Consider the following 26,486-nt stretch of genomic DNA (forward strand, 5'->3'; position numbering starts at 1 on the left):
CACGCGCAGTGAAAATGGCACTAACTGCTTGTATTGACTTAGACAATGTCAACATAGTGCCATTGGCAACGGAGAATCAATTGCCAAAGCAATCCCTTGGGGAAGAAAGAGGAGCCCTGATCGCCCCTAATTCTCAGTAATTTAATCCAGTTATTGAACCACACCAAAGAAGAAATCACAGATGGTTAGAGTTGGAAGGGATCTTAAAGATTACCCAGTTCCAACCCCCTGCCCTGGGCAGGGACACCTCCCACCAGCCCAGGTTGCTCCAAGCCCCGTCCAGCCTGGCCTTGAACCCCTCCAGGGATGGGGCAGCCACAGCTTCTCTGGGCAACCTGGGCCAGGGGCTCACCACCCTCACAGCAAAGAATTTCTTCCTCAAATCTCATCTAAATCTCCCCTCTTCCAGTTTGAAACCGTTAGCCCTCGTCCTATGGCTCCCCTCCCTGATCCAGAGTCCCTCCCCATCTCTCCTGGAGCCCCTTTAGGGACTGGAAGGGGCTCTAAGGTCTCCCCGGAGCCTTCTCTTCTCCAGGCTGAACCCCCCCAGCTCTCTCAGCCTGTCCTCACAGAGTGGGGCTCCTATAATTAGCACAGCACCAATCAATCTGTTAATATCTAGCTGGCCAGAGTCTGTGCTATGCAACAACATACGGCAAACAGCTCCTCCTGACTGCTGGAGTTCTCTCCAATTGCACAGAGGATTTTTCTGTTAGAACAAAAACAACACTCCCAAGAACAACAGGCTCCTCCCCTCAACACAACCAAGAGCGGACAGAGAAGATCCCAAAAGGTAGAACTGAAGGATGGAGGTCACACACACAAAACTGGGATTTGATGCCCATGTTTGACCTAGGAGGTGGTCTACAAAACTTTCCCTTCACTCGTTCACTGCAAACGCTGGACGCTGAGGCACTACGCCATGGGGAGACCAGGGACAAAGCTCTGGTTTGTCTTGCACGTTGTAAAGCCGGACTCTACTTCTGGCACTCACACACCCCCTCTACAAGGTTTGGGTAAAACTCCTAATGTGTGGATAGAAAGAGGTCAAACTAAGGCAACTTCATATTTCTTACACTTTCATGGTTTAGGATTAACACTGCTCTTCCTAGCCTTCCAAACAGGGAAAAAGATTCTAAAATGTTCACGTTAGAAAAAAAAATAGGTCGTTTTCTTCCTTGGTTGCAAATCTGATTATGGACAGCAGTTAAGCAAATGAGCAGCTTGAAGAAATGTCAGTGTAATCCTGATCCCCAAATGAGGCAGTTTATATTCTTTTATCTTTTTAACCCATTATTTCAGGGAGCTTTTCTTTGAATCCTTCACTCCAAACTTTTTTAATTCCACTCTTTTTTATGTTGCTGCACTATCTTTTGGTTCAGCACCTGCAGGTTTCTGTTGCTTAATTCCTTGTTTCTCAACCATTTAACAGCAGACGAAGCATCTAAACACAGGACCAACATTTTCCACCACTCACTCCTATTTTCTCTAAAACTTAGCAGGTCTCATTCATTGACAAGAATGGTAAACTTAAACATTTTGCACATTTCAAAATGGTTGAGAGAGACCACGAGGGCCGGGACACAAGAATCCGTGGGGAGGCTGGAAGTGAGACTTTCTTCCCTTTAGACTGAAATTACATTTTCAATTCCTTGTGACCCCCAGGACTGCAATAAGTGGCCTCACAAGGCAGCGCTTGCTCTGGTCTCTCGCCACGCTGACATCCTCTGCTCTCACCTCCTCTTTGCAGACTTTGTAAATGTAGGAGTCTTTCCCGTCAGAGTGATGGAAGAAGTGCAAGACAGACCAGACTCTCGATGCAGCTCCTTCCCCTGGCTGGGCTAATTGTCGGAGCAGTCATTGCCTGAGCAGTTCTGCAAAGGCAGACATGAAGTCTAGCAAACTGTCTCTTCTGCCTTATGTTGCCTGAGCAGCGGCAGCAGGATCTGAAGTCACTTTCTCTACCCCATTGTGGTGGGTTGACCTTGGCTGGATGCCCGGTGCCCACCAAAGCCGCTCTACCACGCCCCTCCTCAGCTGGGCAGGGGAGAGAAAACATAACGAAAGGCTCGTGGACTGAGATAACATCAGGGAGGTCACTCGCCCATTACTGTCACGGGCAAAACAGACTTGACTTGGGGAAATTAATTTAATCTATTGACAATCAAATCAGAGTAGCGTAACAAGAAATAAACTCAAATCTTAAAAACACCTTCCACTCATCGCTCCCGTCTTCCCGGGCTCAACTTCACTCTTCATTTCTCTACTTCCTCCCTGCAAGCAGTGCAGGGGGTGGGGAATGGAGGCTGTGGTCAATTCGTCACACCTTGTCTCTGCCGCTCCTTGCTCCTCACACTCTTCCCCTGCTCCAGCATGGGGTCCCTCCCACGGGAGACAGTCCTCCACGAACTTCTCCAATGTTCTTCACAAACTGCTCCGGCATGGGTCCCTTCCACGGGGTCACAAGTCCTGCCAGGAGCCTGCTCCAGTGCAGGCTTCCCACGGGGTCATAGCCTCCTTCAGGCATCCATCTGCTCTGGCACAGAGTCCTTCACAGGCTACAAGTGGGTCTCTGCTCCACCATTAACCTCAATGGGCTGCAGGTGGATCTCTGCTCTACCACGGACCTCCATGGGCTGCAGGGGGACGACCTGCCTCACCATGGTCTTCACCATGGGCTGCAGGGGAATCTCTGCTCTGGCACCCGGAGCACCTCCACCTCCTTCTCCTCCTCCTCCTCCTCCTCCTTCTTCACTGATGTCAGGGTCTACCAAGTTGTTCCCCTCACATATTCTCACTCCTCTCTCCAGCTGCAGTTGCTCTTGCACAGCAACTTTTTCTTCCCTTCTAAATTATGTTATCCCGGAGGTGCTACCACCGTCACTGATGAGCTTGGCCTTGGCCAGCGGCAGGTCCATCTTGGAGCTGGCTGGCATTGACTTTATCGGACACAGGGGAAGCTTCTGGCAGCTTCTCACAGAAGCCACCCCTGTTGCTTCCCTGCTACCAAAACCTCGCCACCCAAACGCAATACACCCATATCCACTGCAACTAAAATAAGCCTGGGCATGACATGTCTTTCTGAGAAGGGCCTGGTTACACCACCATTCACTGGGCGAGAGGTCCTGTTAGCTCTTCAGTCTGCAGCTGCCGCAGTCACACAGTGGACACCAGCCACACGATGCTCCTCATTGACGTGTACTGGCATATTTTGCAGCAAGGGCTGTAGCATTTTCACGCTTGTGGCAATGTCTCTCTGTGAAGTTCAAAACATGTCTCAAACAGGCTTTACAAATGTGACACGCCACCTCACCTGCTGCAAACCTCAGCAGCCAAGCCAGACCACCGTGTTAGAGGCACGTCTCGGGATGCTAGAGGTCACACAACACTGCAGTCCTTCCCATCTTTCTATGTTAAGACCAACGTCCTACTCAGTCATTTCCCTTTCACACCTCTGCTATGAAACGGGTAACCAAGATAAAGTATCACGTCCATCTTACATTAATGATTTCCACCGATTTATACTTGGATGGCCTATTAAATGGAGCAGATTTCTGATATGACATCTGTAGAGATGGGAAAACCACATATATGAATGAGTGTAATCCATTCATGGTTTTATGGACCCAAAGTTCTCTAGAGAGCCTCCCTGAGTGCTGGATTTTACATTTAGATTGCTGAGTTAGCTGAAATATGTGTAATATCACCAGCAGGCAAAGAGCTCCCTATTGACTATGGGCAGAGGAAGGCCCTTGTGCACTGTTTGTTTCAGCGAGGATGTGAGCTGGCGTGCGCCCACGAAATGTCGTCCAGCTATATTTGGGTTTTTTACAGGGTATCTGAATAAATGATGTATGGAGCTGAAAGCTCTCACTCATTTGAAAGCTCGGCTCTTTTTCCCGAATACAGGAATAGCGGCGCATTAGACATGCTTATATTTCTTAATGTGCCTGTGGGAGAAATAAGCCGGTACAGCTATCTTCTTCTGCCCCTCAGATTCATGAGTAATCGGGCTCTTTGGGGCTAGCAAAGTGTAGAGCTCAGCTCAGAATCAGGTCTTCAATATTTTACTATCTGTACGGCTGTTTTTCCCAGCTCTTGACAGTGATACTTCACACCAAATTCCTTCTTTCGTATTCATGTATTTATTTAGTAGCAGATGTTTGCTTCGGATGACTTATGAGGCAACATTATGGAGACCGAGCGCAATCCATGTGTTTTATAAATGGGATTATTTCAATCCCACTTTAAAAAAGATGTAGTGTCAAAACTTAACTCTAAATCACACCTCTGTATTCCTGCCCACACTCCCACAACATAACCCCAAATCCAGTGACGGAAAGGGGCAGGCCAGCAGCAGCCAGCCCCACATTTGCATCGTTGTCTTTTGCTGGCCGGGGCTGGCAGCTGGTGCGGGGGCTCGGGGGGCTCTGCTTTGCCGGGGCTGAGGAATTTCTCCAGCTACTCAGCAACCCAGTTTCTTGCATTGTTCGCGGGAGCTTCAGCCCAGTAAGAACTACTTCAAAGGCTTTACGCAGCTTACGCCGTGCCTTGGATTGAAATGTAGCAAGTCTGTTTCAACAAAGGCAATGAAGATTTAAGGATCATAGGGCCTTCTAGGCTTCATTATTAATTTACACTGATTTTAGAAAGAAGGAGGGAAGGAGAGATTGACTCTCCTCTTTGTATTTTCTTCCCTTGACTTCTTAGGACTCTGAATCTGAGTGCAACGAACACCAAAACCCAGACCCCTACACTTATATTCCCATAACTGTGGTGACTTAAACTTCTAACTAGCAAATCAGTTAAAAGAAAGTCTTTGAAGACCATTTATGGATTCAGAAGTGAAAAATTCTGTAATCTGGACAAAACCACAGAAGTTACAAGCATAAAAAGAGCCTGTTCCGTTCCCTTATTAAAGTCAATGACATTTTCCTCACAGACAAGCACTGTCCCCATTAACTGCCTAAAACTCAAATTATAGAATATTTATAGGAAACACTTATGAAATTAAATTATTAAAGAGATGAAGTAGTAAAGGAAATCCTCAAAAATAAAAATCAGGAAACAGAATTTAACAAACAAATAGAGGAAAAGAGAGAATAATTAAAAACAAACAACCCACAAGAGAGGAAGATCTCGCCATCTTCTCCGCATGTTGTCCTTTTGGACAATTATTTTCCCTATCTTGCAGTCAAAAGTCTGTATTAGACTTTTGCTTTAGCTCTATACACAAACATACGTGTATGTAATGATGAAATAAGTGACAGTCAGCATTCCTAAATGCTGCATTAGTGATATTCCATGCAAAATGAGAGGAAAAGAGTTCCCTGGATACGCTGCAAGTTATATTCATATTACGGAATTTTTACAGCCTATATTTCACACATACTTTTGTAAGAACTAGGCACCACATAGCTTAATTGCAGTTCAAATACTTCTTTGAAGTTAATTCACGCGCTATCATGCCGCAGAATGCCTGCAAAACATTCAAATTTTCTATTTCCTCTAAACAATTGGGACTTTTCATTAAATCATTGTTGTGGGTTTTATTGTCAGCAAAAACTTTGCTAGTTAAAGGTTAGCATGTCACAAGTCCATACACAACCCACCAGACGTCCCTGTTCATGGTGACAATTATAAAAATGGGACTCACCTATAAAGTAGGACAGCAGTATTGCCAGCAGCACTGAGACTCCTACAGCACAGAGTGCAGTGCATTTCCAGCTACAGTACTTCGAAGACTTCTTGAATTTAAAAGCACTTCTGGATAGAGTGTTCCTAGGTAGTGGCCGAGTAGGAGGGGAATAAACCGAGCCGGATGCCATTGTGTACCCTGGCGTTGCGGTACTGAACAGCGGTGTGGTCCCTGTTCCTGTTTTGAATAGGAAATGCCTGCGGAAGAAAGAGGGTATGGTAAAGTATAAAAGTAAATAAAGCCGGAGCACAGGCAATCATACCGCTTTTGTTTAATGTTGCCTGTTTTTCAAATAGCTAACAACATCCAATCTACAAAGGGTCACACAAGCAATACTTGTTGCGACACGCGCACATAAAAAAAGACATTTTTCCCCTTAAGAAAAGACTGACCCCACCCCCAAACATTAGTAATACGCTGGTATCCAGACAGGAAACAAAACTACCCAAAATAGGGTATGGTAGGGAGGAGGTCTCTCAGAGTTTATCTGACAAGTGGGGACAGGCTTTCTGCTGCTGTTTATTTTTGTTGGCTTCCGCTACAGACTACAGGGAACTCCATTAAAAAGTCAATAATGAGCAATCTGACCAGAGCCCACACTACTTATCGCAGCTTTCCTGGGTTAAGCACAAAGAAACCAGCAATCTCTCAGACGTAAACTTTTGGCAACTTTGCCAAAATCAGTCAGTTAAAAGATAATAATTTTTTTTTTTTTTTTTTGCATCCTAAATGCTCAGTTCACTAATTCGTATCTCCTCGCACATAATCTTACCATAACAAGATCTGATTATGGATACGGCAGCTAGTTACAACCCGGGAAGTACTCTAAAGAAATATATTTAGTCAGTGCTCAAAAAGAACAGCCAGCAACAGAAATGAAAAGAAAAGCCAAAGTTAAGACACACTCTGTCAGTTACCAGTAAACTTAATTTTGTTCAATTAAAATTTCTGAAAGAAATGTTATTCCCTCAGTCTACCTAAAGTAGAATCCTTTAATTTTAGTTCATGCAAGCATAATTATTTTGGAAGAGCCTCCAAGCACGGCATCTACTACCTGGAGTTTTTCTCCCGACGCACATATACAACTCTACGAACAACAAAGCCTCAGCCAAACAAAGATCTTTGCATCAGGGGTTTTTCCACCAATTTACGTTGGCAACTCCGTAGCTTGGCCTTACCTAATTAGGCTCTGCAAAATGAATATGCTACAGCTAAAAATGGTAAGAAAACACACGGTGGGGAATTTTGAACTTACCAAGCGCAGGAACAGGTAAACAGGACTAGAGAGGTGTTTGCATTTTTTAATAGGTAAGAGACACTCATGAATTGCTGATACCCAGGGCCTCCTGAAGCCAAGGGCATGCCTACGCTGGGTTTGCCTACCGCTTGCCACCACTACGCTACAGGCCAGAGGATCTACCACCAAACGAGCCACATGTGGGGAGGAAAGCCCTCTGGTTACACCAGGTGGCCCTGTGGCCTCTGCTTCTCAGCGCATGGGACTTCCACGCTTGGAGCCTTGCACAGGAATGGCCCGAGCTATACAGGTATAGCGGCTTCGGCAGAAATGCACTGCAGAGACACTCGAAATTAATTTGCCCCACTGCAGCCTGAGAGAAATACCAGCAGTTGATAAACAAGGTTTGTTATTTGCAGGTGATTTTTGCTACGGGAGGTTAACAGATGTACTATAACATCTTGGCATAAGCCCTCTCCCTGAAAATATTTGCATTACAAACATGATCCCATGAAATACGCTACACGGGTTACTTCATTTTGAACAATATTAAACTTGCCGTCCGGAACAACAGAAGGATATGCACTAGATCTACCAATGCACAACAGCACATCTCAATTTTTCCTGGCTTCTGAGCTCAGAGGATTACCAACGATTTCAAAAGCCAAAGCCCCTGTGGTTTAAATCCTCTCTAAGAAGGTACTTCATTAAAAGTTGTGACATTTTCTATGTAGCAAACACCACAATAATAATAACTAGCCCTATGTAAAAAATGGTTTACACCTTACAACACCATCACTTTGATTTTACAGACTCACAGAAGCGTGCAGATTCATTAAGTCCTGATAAAGCGTCTTATCCACTTGACCTTTACTGCTCTTTCATTTCTGGCTACAGCTGGCAACTGCTGTGCCCAGGTCTATTTCACAAACAGTATCTACGCAGATCTCAAAGAAAATGCCAAACGCGAAGGTGGCTCTTTCCCTCTCCATGTGCCACGTGTACTGTTTTGGGGGACTGAAGGAAAGCCATACAGTAGATATAATAATACGCCTCCTAAACAGCGGCTTCCATGTTAAAAATAAGAAGCTGCCTCACCAACCTGCAATTTTCACATCCTCCTGCTCTCGCTGGTAGGCTCAACAGACTAAAAATGGAAACTGGCATTATACGAGCACTTGAATGGAACTCCACATACTCTAAGCTTTAACAAAACAATGCAACAAAACAGTCAGTCTCTGATCTTTTTTTATTTTTTTTCTCCAAGAAAGTGAGAGCTGAGACGCTGGCTTTGGTACAGCACAGCCGACTAGAGACTGTAATCCACACTCTCAAAGCCTTTGAGGAGCTAATCCCATAGATAAACTCAGGAGATGGCCGCGTATCTGTGGTGGTGGGAGCTGTCACAGCTCTGACAGTCCACCTCAGGCATGAAGGCAATGAAAGAAAATGGTAATTTTTGGATGTGAATCCAGCAGTGTGCAATGCCAGGCAGCACGGCTCCACACCTGAAGCTATTCCTCCTTTGCCTCCTATCCCAGGAATTCGATGCCAGAGCAGCCGCATCGGCTGGCTGAAGAATAAAACAATGGCAGAAAACCCGGCCTGGCATCTTCCTCCGGGTTAAGAAAACTTGGATCTCTCTATTCCTAATGAGCGGAGTTACTAACAAAGTTGTCAGAGCCTCTCCTGCGACATTAACTGGGAGTGAGAGGTATTTGAAGTGTAACGCTATCAGACTTGCCCATCTTGTCCGCCCCCCTGAGCCGTGCCAAACACCGCTCCCGAGAGACGCTCGGGAGGATACCCTAGCTGACAACAAATCCGGGCCACCTCCAGATAACGCCGGATTTCTTACGCTCTTGAAATATAATCTGTCCACAAATGATTTTAATTACCTATCTATGCCTCTACCTTGTCTTTGCAAACCATGGAACTCGAACAGCTCATTTCTAAAGCCTAAACTGTTTGCGCGACTTGACCAGGCACTGACTTACCGGCAATTACACCATGTTTCATCTCACAGGGAGCTTGTAGCGTCTGCAATGGTGTATCTTTCATTCAAAATTGAGCATCTAACTTGCTAGATCTTCATGTAAGCAGCACTTTAAATATTTTATTAAGCTTTAGAGTACAAAAATCCAGCAAATCATGCTAATATTTTACAAGACAAGCTAACTGGTTTTATTAAATAATTCAATTCACTTTTTAAAGCAAACAATCTTCTATTTTTACGTTTATTCAATATATATTTCTGTCTGTGTATTCAATGTACGTTTCTATTAAAAAGTGCAGCTAATCTTAACATTTTAGGGGGAAGAATTCGGTGCCTAACAAACCTGAACTACAGACTGGTTGTAAAATACAGAGTTCTGTCATAAACTAATCCCTGGATGCAAAACCAGCTGGGAAGTCCTCTTATTTCACAAACGGTGAGCATTTTGCTTAAGCTTCCATCTTTAAAAGATAAGACCGAAACACAGCATCAAAACCCTCAAAGATGTCAGCTCGGAAAACAGAAGCCCATGAATAAAAGTAAAATAATCAGGCTTTTAATTGAGCTCGGTACCCTCCGAGCACCAATGCTGGTGTGCACCTGACAACACGCCGGCGATTTTCTTCCTCCCCAAGTTGCAGGAGGATTCACACCAAATAAGACTCTCTCTATGCTGCAATAAAATTGAAGCACCTTCTACTAAATTCAGTAAATAGGAAAGCAGGAGGGGAAAAAAAAAAAAGTGATAACCCCCACCCCCACCCCGCGTTGGGCAGAAAGATTAAGTTAACTGAAAACTGTGTCTTTAGAAAAATGGAGATGGATTATCAAAACGTTCCAGGGCAGTAAGGCTCAGACCGTAAACCCAAATAGTTCTGATATAAGATAGCCAGGTGCCCGGGAAGAGAAATGTGATTTAGACTAACTTTCTTTACAAAAGGGTCTGTGATGAAAACTTTTGACCCCAGTTCAGAAGATGACGGATACTCTGCATCAGTGAATCCAACAGTACACACACACATCTGGAAGTCCCTAAACTCCAGACTGCCAGAAGCGCCGATATTATTCAAACAAACCTTCACCAAGCAAAAAGGAGTACTCCACATCACTTTTAAATAGATTGGCCTCCATTTCTGTAGAATTATTGCATAATTTTAACATTCCTAATATAATTTTTACACCGGATACATGACTTTTTTTTTACCTTCTGCTGAAACTGCTTCACGTTGTGAAAAATTCCTTGCAACCTGCAGCTGTGATTTCTCTGGTTTTGGGCATCATATACAGAATGCTTTGCGTATACTTGGAAAACATGTGAAAGAGCCTGTCTTATAATTTCCAACATCTTTCTTGGCAGCATTTCAGTTCTGTTCTAAAGTTTTTCATACAGCACAACCACAACAACAGAGCGCTGAATCCCATGGAAAATATGTCACAATGTTATTAAAAGTCCCAAAGGACTTTAAAAAAAATTATACCAAATAAGGAATTGTCCATAAGGCCCGCTAAAATTCTGTTGCATTTCTCTTAAGGACATCAGAATATATATCACATTTTATCACCTTGCCAGCGAGATTTGAAGGCAGCTACTGTTATTTTGTACAACGTTACTATTTAGATGATGGCTGCTGTCACAGAATAAAGGTCAATATCGCTAGGCCTTATGCATATACAACAACGATGACACTCCTCACCTTAAGAGCTACAATACCATTGATCCGGAATAAAACTGTATTTAGAATGTATGTGCTTAAAAAAACCTATATCCCTCACTCCATCCCAAGTCTTTGAATCTTGTGTATTTTTGTATTCAAAAACAATAAAATAAAAAGGGGGGGTTCAATGGGGGTTGAACAAGTTAGTTCATTCCAAAAACTGTGGAGAAGGAGGATAATCTTGTTTGATAGCGAAGACTTACAAGTGCAAAATCTGTGTGTCGCTGCAGCCAAATAAGGAGAAACAGGAATTACCGGGGTAGGGCAGATCTCCAGGAACAATTCCCTGCCTGAAAGCGGCTGGTACAAAGGGAGGGGATGAACCCCTTCCAGATTACTCCTTCACTAACAGCTCACTCTTTCTCCAAACAGTCCAAAACTCACGCTCTCACTGATGTCTTGTGGCATTTTGTTCTGTAGGCTAAACATGCATCGTGTCAAAATGTATTTTCTTCTATCAATTTCAATTTAAATTCAACTGATTGTTCCCTTGTTCCTGTATAATGAGTATGTACTGTTTGCCCCGCAGTACATAAAGACAAAACTTTTATAATATTACTACTTAATTCACTTTATTTTTAGGGTAAAACACACAAAAGCATTAAAAAGTAATTGCCTAAAGCAAAAAAGCAAAATTTAGGCTCTTTATGGGTCAGACAAAGGCAACCGTGGAGCTGAGGAATGCTGTTTTCAGATACCTGTTGTTTTGGTGCAGAATAGAACAAAACTGACATTTGGAAGATGACAGAATAGAAAGTGACTTGAGGAGAGGTGGAAGAGGAAAGGAACGCTATCCCTAACGGTTTTTGCATTTGTTGCTTTTACCCTTAAGCACCAAAAGGCCCCTAAATCATAGAATCATAGAATGGTTTGGGGTGGAGGGGACCTTAAAGACCATCTAGTTCCACCCCCCTGCCCTGGGCAGGGACACCTCCCACCAGCCCAGGTTGCTCCAAGCTCCGTCCAGCCTGGCCTTGGACCCCTCCAGGGATGGGAATATAAGTATATCCATGAGTCTCTCAAAATTTCTTTCATGTAAGTAGCAAGTCCACTAATCTGCTATATTTGACTCATTTGTTCTCCTTGCAATTTTCGAAAACCCCTGGATATAGTAGTAATTACAGTACAAGGGACCACTGTTGGCTCAGGAGATGATTGTACTTTCCTTGACTCTTCCAGCCAAGGCCACGCCATCCTGCCTTCTGTAATCACAGCTTAAGGACTTTAAGAAATGAGCACACCAATTTTTAGTGTGGAACATCGGTTAATTTTCCCCCCAAAACCAACCCAAATTTGCCAGTATCTAACTCTATTAAAAATTATCTGTTTGCCTCTAAGGAACGTTGCATCTGTGGACTTCATTATATGAATGAAGAAATTTGTAAGCAAGCCCAGGTAAATGTTCTTATCCATCCTGCTAAGGTCCTCAATCCGTTACGCTGGATTCCTCCAAGGCACGAAGTGGTACCTACACCTTAGACATCTAGAAACAGGAACACATCAATCATATTCTCCTCAGACTCAAGAGGTGGAAAAACCAAATCCACTTTGCCGGTTGAGAGTAATGTAATTTTTAGTGAATTCATGTTTTGGTGACATATTTACTTCTAGGACCAATGCTCCAGGAGACATGACTTCTCTGCTCAGAATTCGATAGTACTCCTAATGACTTGGTTTGGATGTTTAATATAATAGCATTATTGAATTTCTGGGAATAAAAACTGTAATTATTCTGTTTTGTAATGAATACAGCTGTGACAATTGCTCACCTGAACTAAAAATAAAATACCAGGTTTTGCCCCAAAACGCACCTATCAGGAGACAGCAGCAATCAGTAATTCGGCTTTTCAGAAGTGTAATGGCACCTTCTGCACCAGCTTGGCAGCACCATGAGGCCAATGTAAGGAAGACAGACATAAGGGTAGCTGTGGCTTTTTCTTCTTTCTCTGATGGCCCAAAGGGGCAGAGGAAAGTCAGACAGAAAAGACTTTGGAGGTTTGAGAGCTCTCATTCTCTACCTCAAATCTGTCATTACTGACACATAGTGTGTGCCTATCTCTCTGTGAAGACCTAGCATTTTATTTGCCGCTTCCATGCAAAGAAATCAATTGATCTTAAGGAAGTCACTTCAGGAGAGGATGGATATATCCAGCTGCAGCTATTTTACTTTGCTTCACCTTCTCTCATTTATGTTTTTATATTTCTCCCTCCCTGACTTTCCTTAATGCAAACCAGCTGAATTTCTCCCTCCTGGGAACGGGCTATCATGCTTTCTGTTTGTTTACAAAACCCCCACCAGATACATTAACTGTCAGAATCAGAAGAAAACCATTAACTGTGGTAAAAACAGCGGTCCGAGATGGCAATCAATCATTGCACCGCATCTACCGACTGGTGTGCGCACTTTCTGCTGAGAGACCCCATTCATGCTGGATTGAACTGGGCGCTCTGAGTGAGACCGTGACCCTCACCTGCCACTTGACGTTAGAGAGCTCCGCCTGCTTCACTAATGGATAGATCACATCAATAAATCTGATTCCTTGCACTGGGTTGAGGAAGCAGATGGAAAGAGAAGATTAATCTCCGCCGACTGACATTATAGGGAAGACGTAAAAGATAACAGAAATTACTGGCTAGGTCTCATATGAACTCTGGTTCACTGATGCATGAGATCAGCTTTCCCAGTAGGCTCCAGAAGGAATTGGATTTTTGTTTCTCCGTGAGCGCTTTATGCCTGTCTTCATCTTCTGTTAACATTCTTCTGAGATGAAACCTTGTAGCTGGTGGTGTTTGCCCTTAGCGCAGGCTTATGACTGACTTCCACAGAACCATATGGCTGCATTTAACATAAATCCAAGCCAGCACAGAAACTACATTATGCTGCGAATTTGTCTCAGTTTATTTTCTGTGCAGAATCGCAAACAAAAAATTGCTTAGGAAGAGATAAAAGTGAATTTCCGCTTCCTCAGAGCCAATATTAATACTATCATAATCCTGGAAAAAGCTCCAAGATCACATCAGATCAAATGATGATCAAAGTTTGGGGGAAAGAAAGGAGGAGAGGAGAGCTATTATCCATATGCAAAACCAGAGGAAACATCTGTGGGAACTGGAGTTAAGCCTCTTCTAACAGCTTATTCAAATGTTTCAGAAAAACACTTTACATGTGGTAAGACTGGCTTGAATTTGGGTGGGTTTACACCGAGGACCCTGCTTTCTTTACAAACTGAAGGCTGAAAGCCAAGAAAAAGAGAAAAAATACTACTAGGGCTGCAAGTGCCTTCCTCACTGCTTGTGTGTTCTTTCACATCTGGCCCCTGGCAGGTTATGGTCCACTGCTGGCTGCTGCTGGAAAAAGCTGGAGAAGTCAGGCATGGCAACCTGCAGCTGAAGCTTCAAACGCCAATTCAGACACAACAATCTCCCCATCTGCTGTGAAAGCCACCGGGACGTGGTGACTTGAAGGACTGGATACCGACAAAAGCCCCAAACTGCTTCTCTTCCTCTGCAACGCACCTGCCTTCTTGGTGCTGTAAGAAAGAACACAGTGCTACAGCACGCAGAGGGCACCTGTAAACATCCCATTATTTGTTCCTCCAAATTCAGATTCGGGCTGCAAGCTCTCTCCCCCGGAGGAGTTCACTTCTGTGATATGTATACGCATGTCTAGGATCAAAAGAACCAGTATAATCAGCTGGCTCTGCCGAGCCTGCTCTTCCGTGCTCCTCTCTGCTCTGCTGCACTCTGAAGACGAGGAAGGGAAGCAAACAACGCTAAGCCACGCTCTGCAGAAGTGAGCAGGAGCCGCACGCAAAGAAGGACTTGTGGTCTGGGTGGGCAAGCAACGAAGCCTGCCACGATTTCAGTTACTCGTGCTCTTCACTGCAGGATTGTCCCGTTACCTACCTTCCCGCGGACAGTGAAAGCAGACTTAATGTACTGCTGAAAAAATATCACGGGGCTCTGTTCTCCTTACAGGCTTCTTCTGGGCCTCTCAGAGGATGAGTACTTACACAGACTTCCATCTAGGCTTCAGTAAGTGACTTGGCTCTGGATGTTGTTGGTGATATTCACTTCTGAAGGAGGCATAAGTTGGAGTGAACCTGACAGCCCCTTATTGCACTTTCTGATACTGACGGTGCTCATGCTGTTCCAGGTTTCCTCTCCCCAAAGGAAGAGAGAGTAGAGGAAAGCGTCTGGATTTTGCCGTGACAACTAGAAACGCTCATGTGAGCAGTAAGAATTTATATTACAATTCCTTATCTTGTTCTCTGCTCTTCTGGAATTGTATCCCTACCGGACAGAAAGAGAGAAAAGTTGTCTCTGAGATGAGGTATTCTAATCTTGGCCAGTTCCTGTCCTGAATATTGAATAAATAAGTTAAGCTTTCCAGGGAGAAAATCAAAGAAGAAAGGGAGGGCACAAATACTCCTCCAATCTTTAATAAATACCCTCGCTGTCTTCATAAAGCTGAAAGAGAACAATTGCTCTAAATGTCTCAAAAGGCACATGGAGACAATTCCAAAAAGTAAATGTGGTTTAAGAGAGACTCAGAGCTGCATTATTTACCCAAAGATCAATTCAGAAGTTGGAACAAAGGTTGAAATTCCATCTGCAGCTGAAAGACCTGACTGGGCTACTGGACATTTTAAAAGGAGATAAAACCAGAGGGAAGTGGAAGAAGTGAAGCATTATTCTGTCAGTGCCTGATAGGATCTGATTCTGCCTCCAGCTGCAAGCAGGCTGAAGTTTCCATCATAATGGATCTGTGAACCTTAGCTCACTTATTGACTTCCATAGCCGTGGTTCTCTTGCGATTCCGGGTCTGTGATAACCCGTGATGAACCCCGTGCTGCCACTACCACGCTACCAGCAGTCACTCAAACAGCCAGATTCATGTCACTGCAGTGACAGCACTGTCATAACCTCGGAGTTACAGCCACTACCACTGACTTGGCAACTGCACACGTTCATCCCATGCAACCGTCATTCCGGTTCTCCAGTCCTTATTCTTCCTTGGTGGAAACTTGCATACTACACTTCCACACGCTCTCATATGCAACGTGCCAAGATGTGTAGACGTGAGTGACCACCGTGCAGGGATTCCCCAAGGCAGAAGGTTACACCTTGTGCCCAGAAGGGGGTGATGCTTTATCTTTAATGGTACTCATCTCCACAGATGCCCTCTTGGAGCTGCACTTCTCTTTGTGCAACCAACATGATCAGAGACGCTGGATGCTGGCACTATACAGGCATCCAGGTCTTTGCTTTGCCATGATGTTTGGTATTGTCTTCTCACCTGTCTGAATGCAACAAAAAGAATCTCCAGAATCTTTTAAAATTCTTTTCTGGTTCAACTCGAGCTGCATGTATTGGGATGGCAGGCTCAACTGTAGACAAGCAACCATAGAAAGACGTTAGCTTTTAACTTTGTAAATTTTGTGTGCTGATGTTTTTGGTTTTTTTTTTCTTACCAAAGTGTTTTTCTGTTTGTGATTTTTTTTAAAGCAAGTTAGAAGAACTTCAGAGATTGCATTGAAAGGTTTCTTATCAGCATAGGCCATCACAACTACAAAAACTTTAGTTTTGATTATTTCTGGCTTCTGTCACTACTGGAGCATATGCCAGCAGCCAAGGCTTCTCATTGTCTTGAGTCAGTCCTATAGGTGATGAGGTGCATGCTATCCAAAGGGATTTCACCAATAGTAAAGGACAGTAAAGGACAAGGAATAATCTTGGTTTTCATCCTAGATATTCAGTCTCCCTGCTCCTGTAGCATTTTATACCTACCTTGCCTAACCAGCTACTCTTAGTTCCTCCTTCTGGACTACTCCATCTACCCATTTGCACGCCCACTCCTACCCCTTCTGTGCCCAGTCAGTTCCAGTTTCCTCCTCTCCACTCTGCACTCTTGGCTTCTTCCACTCTGGAATTTAATTCACCCTGCCCTTATAACAACCTGACCTCTTTTAAACTCAGCTCTTCTGAACTTTTTCCCCAACAGATGACAAAAATCTCCAGCCAACCTCTTGGGAAGAATTCTTACTTAAATACAACAGGAAGTTTTCAAAGCCCAACCCTGCAAAAATACGAAATTTTCAGAAAATGAGGAGATTCTATAGTAAAAGCAAATGCTAGGAAGCTTTATCTATAAGAAATAAGAAATCACCATTTGCTGATGGTGAATCTTTTTTTTTTTTTTTTCAGATTTTGACATGTAGATAATTTGGGGAGAGGACTGTCAGGTTAGGTAAAACAAAACCAGACTTTTTTACTTCAAACTAAGCTGATCTGCCAACAGGTATACCAACTTATGTTTACATATTAGAGAAAAGAATAGTGGTACCAAGTGAAGCCAACAATACATACCATTAAAATACTTTGAGATTTCCAGCTGCCTTACGATAATTAATGCACTGTGCACAAATCTCTTGAAGCTATAAACAATTATTCTTTAAGTCTAGGCGCATGAATCATTAGAAGTTCTATGCAAAATGTCCCTTTCTATTACCATTTTTAACACTAAAATTGTCAAATTCATTAGATTAATATTCTCTCCGTAAGCCATACAAACTAAGAAACAGTAGATCATAATGCAACACACGCATGACACGAAAACAAAGAAACAAATATATAATGGTTCTAGCTGTGACACAGTGTGTTGGTGAGGTTGATAAACTGAATCTTCATGCTGATTGCATGTTGTGGTCTCCAATCTATTACGCTTTGGAACTGATGGGTTATTATCTCTGGACAACTTTCGCATCAGGAGGTGATCCCTGCTAGCATAATTTTAAAAATGAAGGGATTACAAACAAGATAAATTTCATTGTATTGTTACCTGAATTAGTATCAACTAACAGGAATTTCATATAACATAGTCCATTTGCCAAAATACTTGCATTTGGTGGTCCCACGACAAACATACTAAGCATAAACCAGCCACGGCTCTATTAACTCTACTTCAGCAATTATGCATCTGAATCAGTATTGTATGGTAATTGGCCTATGGGGAATAATAATATTTGGGTTTGTTCTTTTTTAATACAATATGCTTACATTTCAACTTTAAAGAAAATATATTAGGGTCTTCTGGTAAATATCTGTAGTATCTTTGAGTTTGCCAATAATGATTAACTAATTGAATTTAACATACCATTCTCTTCCTGGTGTTGATTTTAATTTGTGACTAAGTGAAAGTTTAAGAGTTTTTGGAATACGAAGCAGATCAATGTACAGTGTCAATATATTTTACAGAGGAATTAGGCAGATGCAGATCTCATTTAATCAAACAGCACCTCACCTCTTTTATAGTGTTAAGACTGACAATTAGCAAAACAGAATTTGAACATAAAGCTCTGATTTTACCATAGTATAAACAAAACAAAAAAAAAAAAAAAGAAAAAAGAAAAGTTAAATTTATGATTTCCAATTCTTTACTAAAATTTAGCATTGTCAGGGTTTTTTTTGTTTGTTTGGTGTGGATCAGAAACCAAGTATACTGATTTGGCACAAGGATGCCAAAATATAGCTCAAATATAGGACAGATGTTAATGACAAAGTTAAGTCGATATAGAACAATAGAACAATAATAGAAATATTGAAATACATTTATATGGAATTCTTTATTTCCAGTTACATATTGATGATCAGTTCCAATTTCAAACTAGGCGGTAAAAAATACTACAGATTAGATATAATTCTTAACTTCTTTGATTGGCCATTCCTGATGCTACATTAATATGTCATAATATTTCAAAAACAAACATTTGCTAAGTAGTAAATGTATTACAAACTAAGGATCAGATCTGGCAACTGTGTAAGCATGCAAATAGTTTGCAACAGCTTGCAGAATCAGGCCATAGAGAATTAATACAACCTCAACCACACTCTTATTTTCCCAAGTGAAAGCAAACGAGATTTGGCAATCAAAGTTTACCATTTTGTATTTACCACGAGTCAGTTTGACAGATTATTTAAAGTATAATTTAAAAAAAAAATCAGATATAAGGATGAGGAAGTCTGTCCGAGATGTTTTTGACTATTGTAACCAAAGTTTTTTTAAAAATTACATTTTGTCTTCTGTGTCAACAGTCAGCATCATGCAAACACTTAGAGTCACGTACCCATAACTGCTATCGTGATATGTTGGAGAAAACACATCCATCTCTATAAGGTTGTCATGACCATTTGCAAGGACTGCTTGATTTCCTAATTCTCTACACACAAAGATACAAAAAGATGAAATTAGAGTGGCAATTTCAAATTAAAGGATGGGATGATCCCACAAAAAGAATATACTACTTCTGTTGCATAACTTTCTTTTTTCCACAGATGTGCAAAACTGCATTTTGAATGTGGGATTGATCTGCTTTTCCTGCTGTCCTCTGAACTACACGCTGGGTTGTAACTTGAAGACAGGGTTTTACAAGGCTACCATTAGGTGGTCACCACCCCTTGGTGATCCCTCATTTATGTGCAAGTCCTTGAATAAAATTCCCGGCTGCTGCCCGTGGCAAGACAGGCGTAAGGACCGAGCAGCGCATAGTGGGGGATGTTGTTTACTTGATGAGGCTGGAGCAGAGATGAAATAATAAAAAGTGAACCGAGACTATTAAAAGACAGTCTCTTGCTGGCTCTCTGGCACAGCCAGTCAGCCAGAAAATACGCAGAGGGCTGGGTACCAGCACGAGCGGAGATCTCGTGTTCCGCAAATGACACTGCACAGCAGCGGGGGGGGAAAGGAAGGACTGCAGACTCTGGCTCTCTCAAGGAATGGTGAGAAAACGAAAGGGGAGAACCAAAGCTAGGCGCTATTATTTTGTTTAGAACTGTATATTTCTTTTTTCCTATCTAAAACAGGAAAAGATGAATTTTGGAAAAAAAATTTGGGTCCATGCTTATACGTCCTTCAATGACTGCATATTTTTGAAGAGGGGGATGATAACTCATGGAATACTGTGCAAATACTGCTGAATTCTGGTCTATCAGTGCTTGCCTAAGGGACAGGGATCGAAATACACAGCGTGGTCAAATTCCAAGTATTCATGGGGACAGCACGGGATTTTTAGGCAGGAAGGTTGCCAGAGAGATCAAGCAAAAATCTAAAGTAAGACACTATTCACACCAAGGGAAGCCTATAAGCATACGGGCGCAGTGTGCTAGGGTTCAAACCCAGATGCCTGGTGAGCACCCGACTGCAGCAGAATGTCAAAAAAACAAAAGAACTTTTCTGTTCGTCAGCCTTTGAAAACAATACTGCTTGTCTGACTTAATGAACATGTCTAACGTGTGTATATACTGACCCTGTAATTACGGCATGGCAATCTTTAAAAATGCATTCACGCCCTCAGCAGTCTACGTGGAGTGGAGTCCTGTCTCCTCCAGATGCCCACACTGAGACACGAGGTCTTCAGAAGAGCGGGACTTGAACTCCACCCTCAGTTTCTGCCTTTATTTTGGACCATGCCTTCTCGATATACGTAACATGTCTAATCACATCCATGTGTGAAAACCTGGAAGACTTACAGAACGGAACAATTTTGAATGTGATTAAACCCGGCACTGCTTTAGTGGGTGGAATGCGTAAAATAGCTGCTTTGAGCAGACTTTAACCTCCAGCAACACTGTGCTTTTGCAGACAATCAATCAGCCCCTACATGAATTGATTTAAGACTTCCCTGGAAACTATCAACACCCTTTCCACACCTTAATCAATGCTGAAGGCGCTAGCTTCATTGGCAGTCCACCCCAATAAAGACATACGGGTATGCTCATCACACTTTAGGAGTTTCTGAAATCTTCGCATTCGAAAAGGAGGTTTGGATCAAGCTTGCAGAATGGTTTTGAAGTAACGCATTCTAGGAATTGTTTTGTCTGTACCACTTCTGAGGTATTCTAGTGCTTTAATTAAATCCTTCAAAATGCCGCAGTATTTTCCAGCCATCAAGTATTTTTTCAACCAGTTCCCTCTTTCTTTTCGGTCAAATTAGTAGATGAGTAACTGAATACAGTAATGTTCCTACCCACTCTATTTTTAAGTGTAAATTAGGAGTAAGAGAAGACTAAGCAGTATCAGTACAGACTATGAAAAACATGTTAGTTTCTTGGTTAGTTTCTATAAAAAAATTCACAGTCCATCATGCAAACTACAACCATCTTTCCAAAAATGAGGTATTTTATAGAGCAAATTAAGTAAGAAAAAGCAAAGCTCTACTTTGATTCACTGACACGTTAGCACAAATTCTGAATAAAGTTATATAATACTCTCAGAGATTTATTCCTTGACCGGAATATGTAAATTTCCCCTTGCTGACAAATTTATCTTAGACATTCAATGCCTAAAATTAAAGAAATACTGCCTGAGAAATGCACTAAGAGATGCTACCAGCTTACTTTTATCAACAAATTTATGAATTCTAACATACTTTTCCTCTGCACATCTCCGACATACATAATTGATTGTGCCTTAGGAAAATTCTGCACATTCGAATATTTAACAGAGAAAGCATTTGAAGAAGGGATTTACTAAGTATTTTTTAAATATCAGTAACTTAGATCCTACCGGAACACAAAGCCTTGAGAATGTAACTAATGATCCTGGCGCTCAAGAACTCATGACTAGAACTAGTAGGTGAACAAAAACTTAAAAACCAATGATGATAAAAAAACCTACTAATATTTAAATACTTAATCATCATTTATAATATTCAGACACCTGACATGTAGTCATGCATTTGCATGATTTTGGCTGTCCAACCAGTAATCCAAAGAACAAAATGGAAAGTTATTCAATATAATCCTGCTTTTTTATTTCTTCAAAAGTTAAAGTTGTTCTAAGGCGCTGACTTCTCCAGCAGATCTTTTGCTTCTACAGCTGAACCTAACTCGCAGAATGTTGGCGAAGAGGCAAATAGAAAAGGTCATTACATGTCCAATGACAAAGTCCTGCAGCCTGCAGAAATCAGAGGAAATCTGCAGGAAATATTTTCTTACTGTCTCACTTTTTTTTTTTTTAAATGTAGATTTTCCTTTGCCCCAATAAAGTGATGACAATTTCTGCCACCGTTCAGTAACCTCGTTGTCATTTAAAGGTGGCATCAAAGAGGAAAGAAGCACTCACGTAATCCAAGTTACAGTTTTAGGCTCTCATAAAATTTTAAGCAGAGTCTTTTTATATTTAAAAAAACCATAAATCGGAATTTCTGTTGGACGTTATCGATCTGTCACCTCAGTTCATCCATTTAACCAGTAACAGCAATGCTTTACACAAAAGCATTAACTCTACACAGAGCCAAATTGCAGAATATTCTATTAAATATACAACCGAATGCAGTATTATGAAATACATATTTCAAAGTCACCTCCATTACTACTGCGAAACGATAGGGACTAAAGCCTCCCTCAGGCTTTGCAAATACATCCCTCACCTCCACGCACATACACAAAACCAGCCTATTCACTATCCGGCTATACAGGAGAGCAAGTTGTATGTCATTTTTATGCCACCCATCACCAATATGAGCCTATAGAGATAGAAAGATAGCTATGTATAGATGCTGACATTCACATTCTGTACCTCTAAATGGCCGTCATCTAAGTCAGATAAAAAAAAAAAAAAAAGGAGGAAAAAAAAAAAGCGCTGACTATGGGCATAAGCTAAAATATTGCCAAAGATGAAATAAACTTTCTTTTACGCTGAAAAAAGGATGAAGGAAGAGACCTATCACAAAGTTGTTAATATAGTTGAAACTGAGCTTAAGAATCACGCTCAGTAGGGAACCGTACCCAAAAAGGGAAAAATCAATGACAAATAAGATGGGTTCTTCACCTCCAGAGTTCCAACCAAGTGAGACTATTAGAGAAACTACAGTAGGGCTCTGTCAGTTTTTATGTGAAATTTTCACATTTCAGCTCATTCACAAGTGTTCCAAACTTGAACACTCAACTACCCTTAGCTTTTCATCAGGAGCATTTAAAAGATGAAAAGACCCTGCTTGGCCAAAAATATTAAGTCCAGGTTGGAAGTGGTATTCTCGTTCCTCAAGTCCTATGTCGTCTTCTTTATAAACACAATAAAAACATAGATGGCAATAGAAGTAAACATCAAAGACCTTACCCATCTACTGAAGATTAGTCTGGAAAACCTCAAACATGTTATTCCCACTACAAACTTATTCGTTCTATAAGAAAACTCTTTCTTAATGTACTAAATTGTCTGAATGTGAAGATGAAATCCCTTCAGTGGAATCCTGGTCCCCGGTGTTTGTGTCTCGTCAGCAACACGGGAGGGTCCAAGAAAACGAAGAAAGGAATAGCCCTTCCCAGCAGCCTGACGGAAGAGATGCCTGAAGCAGCTACCTAACAAACAAAACTACCTAATAGAGAATCTTAAGGTCACATATGTCTTCAATCAGTCGAAATCAGCCGGACTATCTTTACTTTGCTACAAAACATAATTTAAAGGGATTCAAAGAATAAACTGAAGGGATTTCATAAACATTTTCAAGAATTACTGTCAGCTTCAATACAGTTATAAATGCTCAGTTTGATGACTAAATTGGAATATTATGGCTTTCATTGATAAAAACTTAGTGCTGATTGAGTGTAACATGAGTATTAATTAATCACTGTAGGTAAATCCAGCTCTGTGCCAGTAAATCCTATAAAATTTCTTTATAGATCACTCTGCATCATACATCATTTGCATGTAAAGAAGCTAGTGTCACCCTTTATATTAGCTGCTTCTTTCCTAGAGCCAGTTATCCATTCCAAAAGACAAAAAAGGACAAGGACAAATTTATCATTATACTAGAACTAAGTCAGTTCTTTCGTCACAGCGAATCCTAGACAAGTTTAATAAACATCTAGGCTCACATGGGTATTTCTTTAAAGGGAGTTAAAAAGTATTACTGCAAGAGTTAAAAAGTATTACTAAAAGTTCCCTGCCACATTTGATCTGTGTGGCAAACGTATATATTCGACACATAACACATCTGGCAAGCAAGGCAAGAAATTTCTTCAAACAGTCAAAAGTCACAGATTATGCCCAGGAAGGAAAATGCTTGTATGGAAAAATGAACATACTCTCTGAGTCCAATTACTCTGCAATAGGCATTGTACGGGAAAAGAGCATCACTGCGGATTTTAGAGAGAGGACAGATTTTTTTAGTACCGTAAAGTTTTCAGTTTTATTTGCTGAATGAGGGGAAGTATTAGCTGCTGGTCATCTTTCATCAAGTTAAACGTTTTCTTTCGAAGGTCTGTAGTAGTACCTAAGTAATTACCTGCTTTCCAGTGGCGCATTACTGCCAAGGACCCAGCTGTCCTGCAGCTGGACTGACTCAGGTGTGGTTTGCAGCTCGGCGGGCAAAGCAGCCGGCGGGGCCGGACTCTGATTCCTCCTATTTGTCAGTGAGTTTCTGTTAAGTGAGGTGATGGATGGGTGATGCTGTGCTGAATGTTGCTTGTGAGAAGGTGGCAAAGGCTGCAGGGTCGACTGGCCTTGGTTATTTGGAGGTTGTTCTAAGAAGAAAGAAAATTAAAGTTCGTTATACACCATCTTAGCATTTGCTACAACCAAAGCAGAACGAGAAATTCAATATAATCCTATCATCTAATATATTTGCATATTATTCTATTAGCAGACATTCAGTGACATTCTCTAAGAGCAAGTTTACCCTTGATACACAAAGTTCTAATTAATATACAACAGATGGTAAAATTGCTTTTGGTTTTAATTTGTTTCATTTTTTTTTAATCTGGTTTTATTAACACCTACAGAAAATAGCATCTGACAGATCCCCTAATGTGCCTTTAGATTTCAGCTTTTTTTAACAAACCAACCCTGAAATTAAATGGGTAATTTCCGTAGAACACAAAGGTTTTCAAAATGCATATAATCCCTATAATTATTTAATGGAGTTTTTTAAGCTTTATTTAACTGCAATAAATTATTACAAGCTAGTCGCTAAACAGCAGCAGACTAGTTTGGTGCATTTCAAATAAGGCAGATCTGCACTATGATCTGCTAATAGATGCTAAGTATTCTTTAGCAGAAGGTCACTCTGTGAAGCAGATGTTGCTTCATGGATATTTAACAGACTGAATCACATCTGATTACAACGTCAGAAGACTCATATACTTAATGACCGTCACATCCATTAGAACACACACAGAACAGATTTTCCAATTTCACACCCTGCAATAGAACTCCAGTTTGGAGTAAGTCACAGGTGATCAGAGAGGCAGCCCATCAAAACAAAAGGAAATATTTTTTGACTTAGCCAAAGCACAGAACCCCCACAAAGCTTAAAACCGAAACCTCAAACCAGCAAAACCCACAATCAAACGCCCCTGTCAATGTTAGGTTTTAACAATCTGTTCTGCAAAATCAGTAGTAAATAAGTCATAAATAGAAGACAAACCTTGCCACACAAGCCAATGAACACAAAATTAGAAAAAACCTCAAGACACTTCATTTGTCATGATTTAGCAATGACTGATGACACTTAAGAACGGAACACTTAACAATATGTAATTCAAATCGTAATCTATTTCCTAAACTAATGTAGTAGAACATACTTAATAATATAAATCCAAGCGTTAAGCAGAGCAGAAGATACAGGGCCTGCACTTTACTCACAGTGTAAATGCTTTTCATGTAGTTTTTAAACTAGTTGTTTGATCTTCATAAATCAATTCCCTGTTTGGGACTGGTTAGAACTGCAAATTGTTACAAACCCAGTAATAATACCTCGGTAGAGAGAACACAGGAAAAGTATTTACGTTGAAACAGATGTTTCCAATAACTTACAGGTGACTACTATAAAAGTAACTTAACAGTGAGTAATTTCTCATGTCGTGAACGTAAGAAAATTTGAGAATCTTAAGGAACAGACGTACTAAGCTTACAGAGAAAATCCAGCCTTTGGAATCATTTCCTTCCTGAGAACCCCGTTCTCCTTTCCAGTTATCTTGTGTGGTCAATATGACTTTTCTCACAAACAACAGCAACGCTGAATCTGTCATTAAAATAATGGCAGCATTTACATTGCCAATAAGGTTTTCAACACCAAATCCATAATACGTTAATGAAAAATTACCTTCCAGGAAGGACACAACTGCTCAGCTTTGTCTTTACCAACACCGACACAAAGGGTGTCACCGCGTGCGATTACAATCCCTGCCAAGGGCTTGAAGCCACATTTCAACAAGCCGGCTAAAGGAAAGTTAATAGACTAACACAAGCAAAGACTTCTTTCCCATGTCTACTTAGATTTAGGTTACAAGCTATTTATTGGTTGGCGCGGAATTAACTATATTTTATAATACATAGGTCTATGTATCTATAGATACACATATATGTGCATGTGTCTGTAAATATTTATACATGTGCATGTGTAAATATATACGTATAAACGATTAATTACACTACAGAAAAAAATTACAAGTGAAATTAAATATTTTTCGTGACTTTTAATCAGATAAATTACTTAAAATTGTCCTAAAGACACGACCTTTTGTCCTTGCCATTCCCTTTTTTGCCTCTCCTACCTGCCCAGCCTTGGTGAACAGCGTTGCCATGAATGCAACACCGTCCTCCTCTGCAGGCTGAAACGTTATTCTGACACCCCTCTTCTTCATTAATTTCTCTTCTCATCTAAAATTCTCAGCTGAAAATCAATCTTTTCGTCTATCATTTTTAGTACTAAAGATCTTGCACCATCCTCTGCTGAAGACAAAGCAGAGGATAAAATAATGTTATTTTCTTGCACAAAGGAGGGTGTGAGTAAGGGACTGTGCCGGCTGGTCTCAAGTAGACGTCAAACCTTCCCACAC

The 26,486-nt window shown here is 41.3% G+C and overlaps 1 protein-coding gene across 24 annotated transcripts in view; it reads right to left on the reverse strand.

Moving 5' to 3' along the window:
• Window positions 1-26,486, reverse strand: part of TENM3 (teneurin transmembrane protein 3) — a 486,507-nt gene that overhangs the window by 123,128 nt on the left and 336,893 nt on the right. For 13 of the 24 annotated variants that reach the window (XM_074588367.1, XM_074588383.1, XM_074588378.1 and 10 more), the window contains 3 exons: window positions 23,933-24,170; window positions 18,773-18,865; window positions 5,657-5,895 (listed from right to left, as the gene is read on the reverse strand). In XM_074588367.1, the coding sequence (XP_074444468.1) occupies window positions 5,657-5,895; window positions 18,773-18,865; window positions 23,933-24,170 (570 nt within the window). The remainder of the gene's footprint in view (window positions 1-5,656; window positions 5,896-18,772; window positions 18,866-23,932; window positions 24,171-26,486) is intronic. The other 11 variants (XM_074588376.1, XM_074588375.1, XM_074588384.1 and 8 more) reach the window with 1 other exon arrangement.

The sequence above is a fragment of the Larus michahellis genome, chromosome 5, assembly GCF_964199755.1.
Source record: "Larus michahellis chromosome 5, bLarMic1.1, whole genome shotgun sequence".
Classification (NCBI taxonomy): Eukaryota; Metazoa; Chordata; class Aves; order Charadriiformes; family Laridae; genus Larus; species Larus michahellis.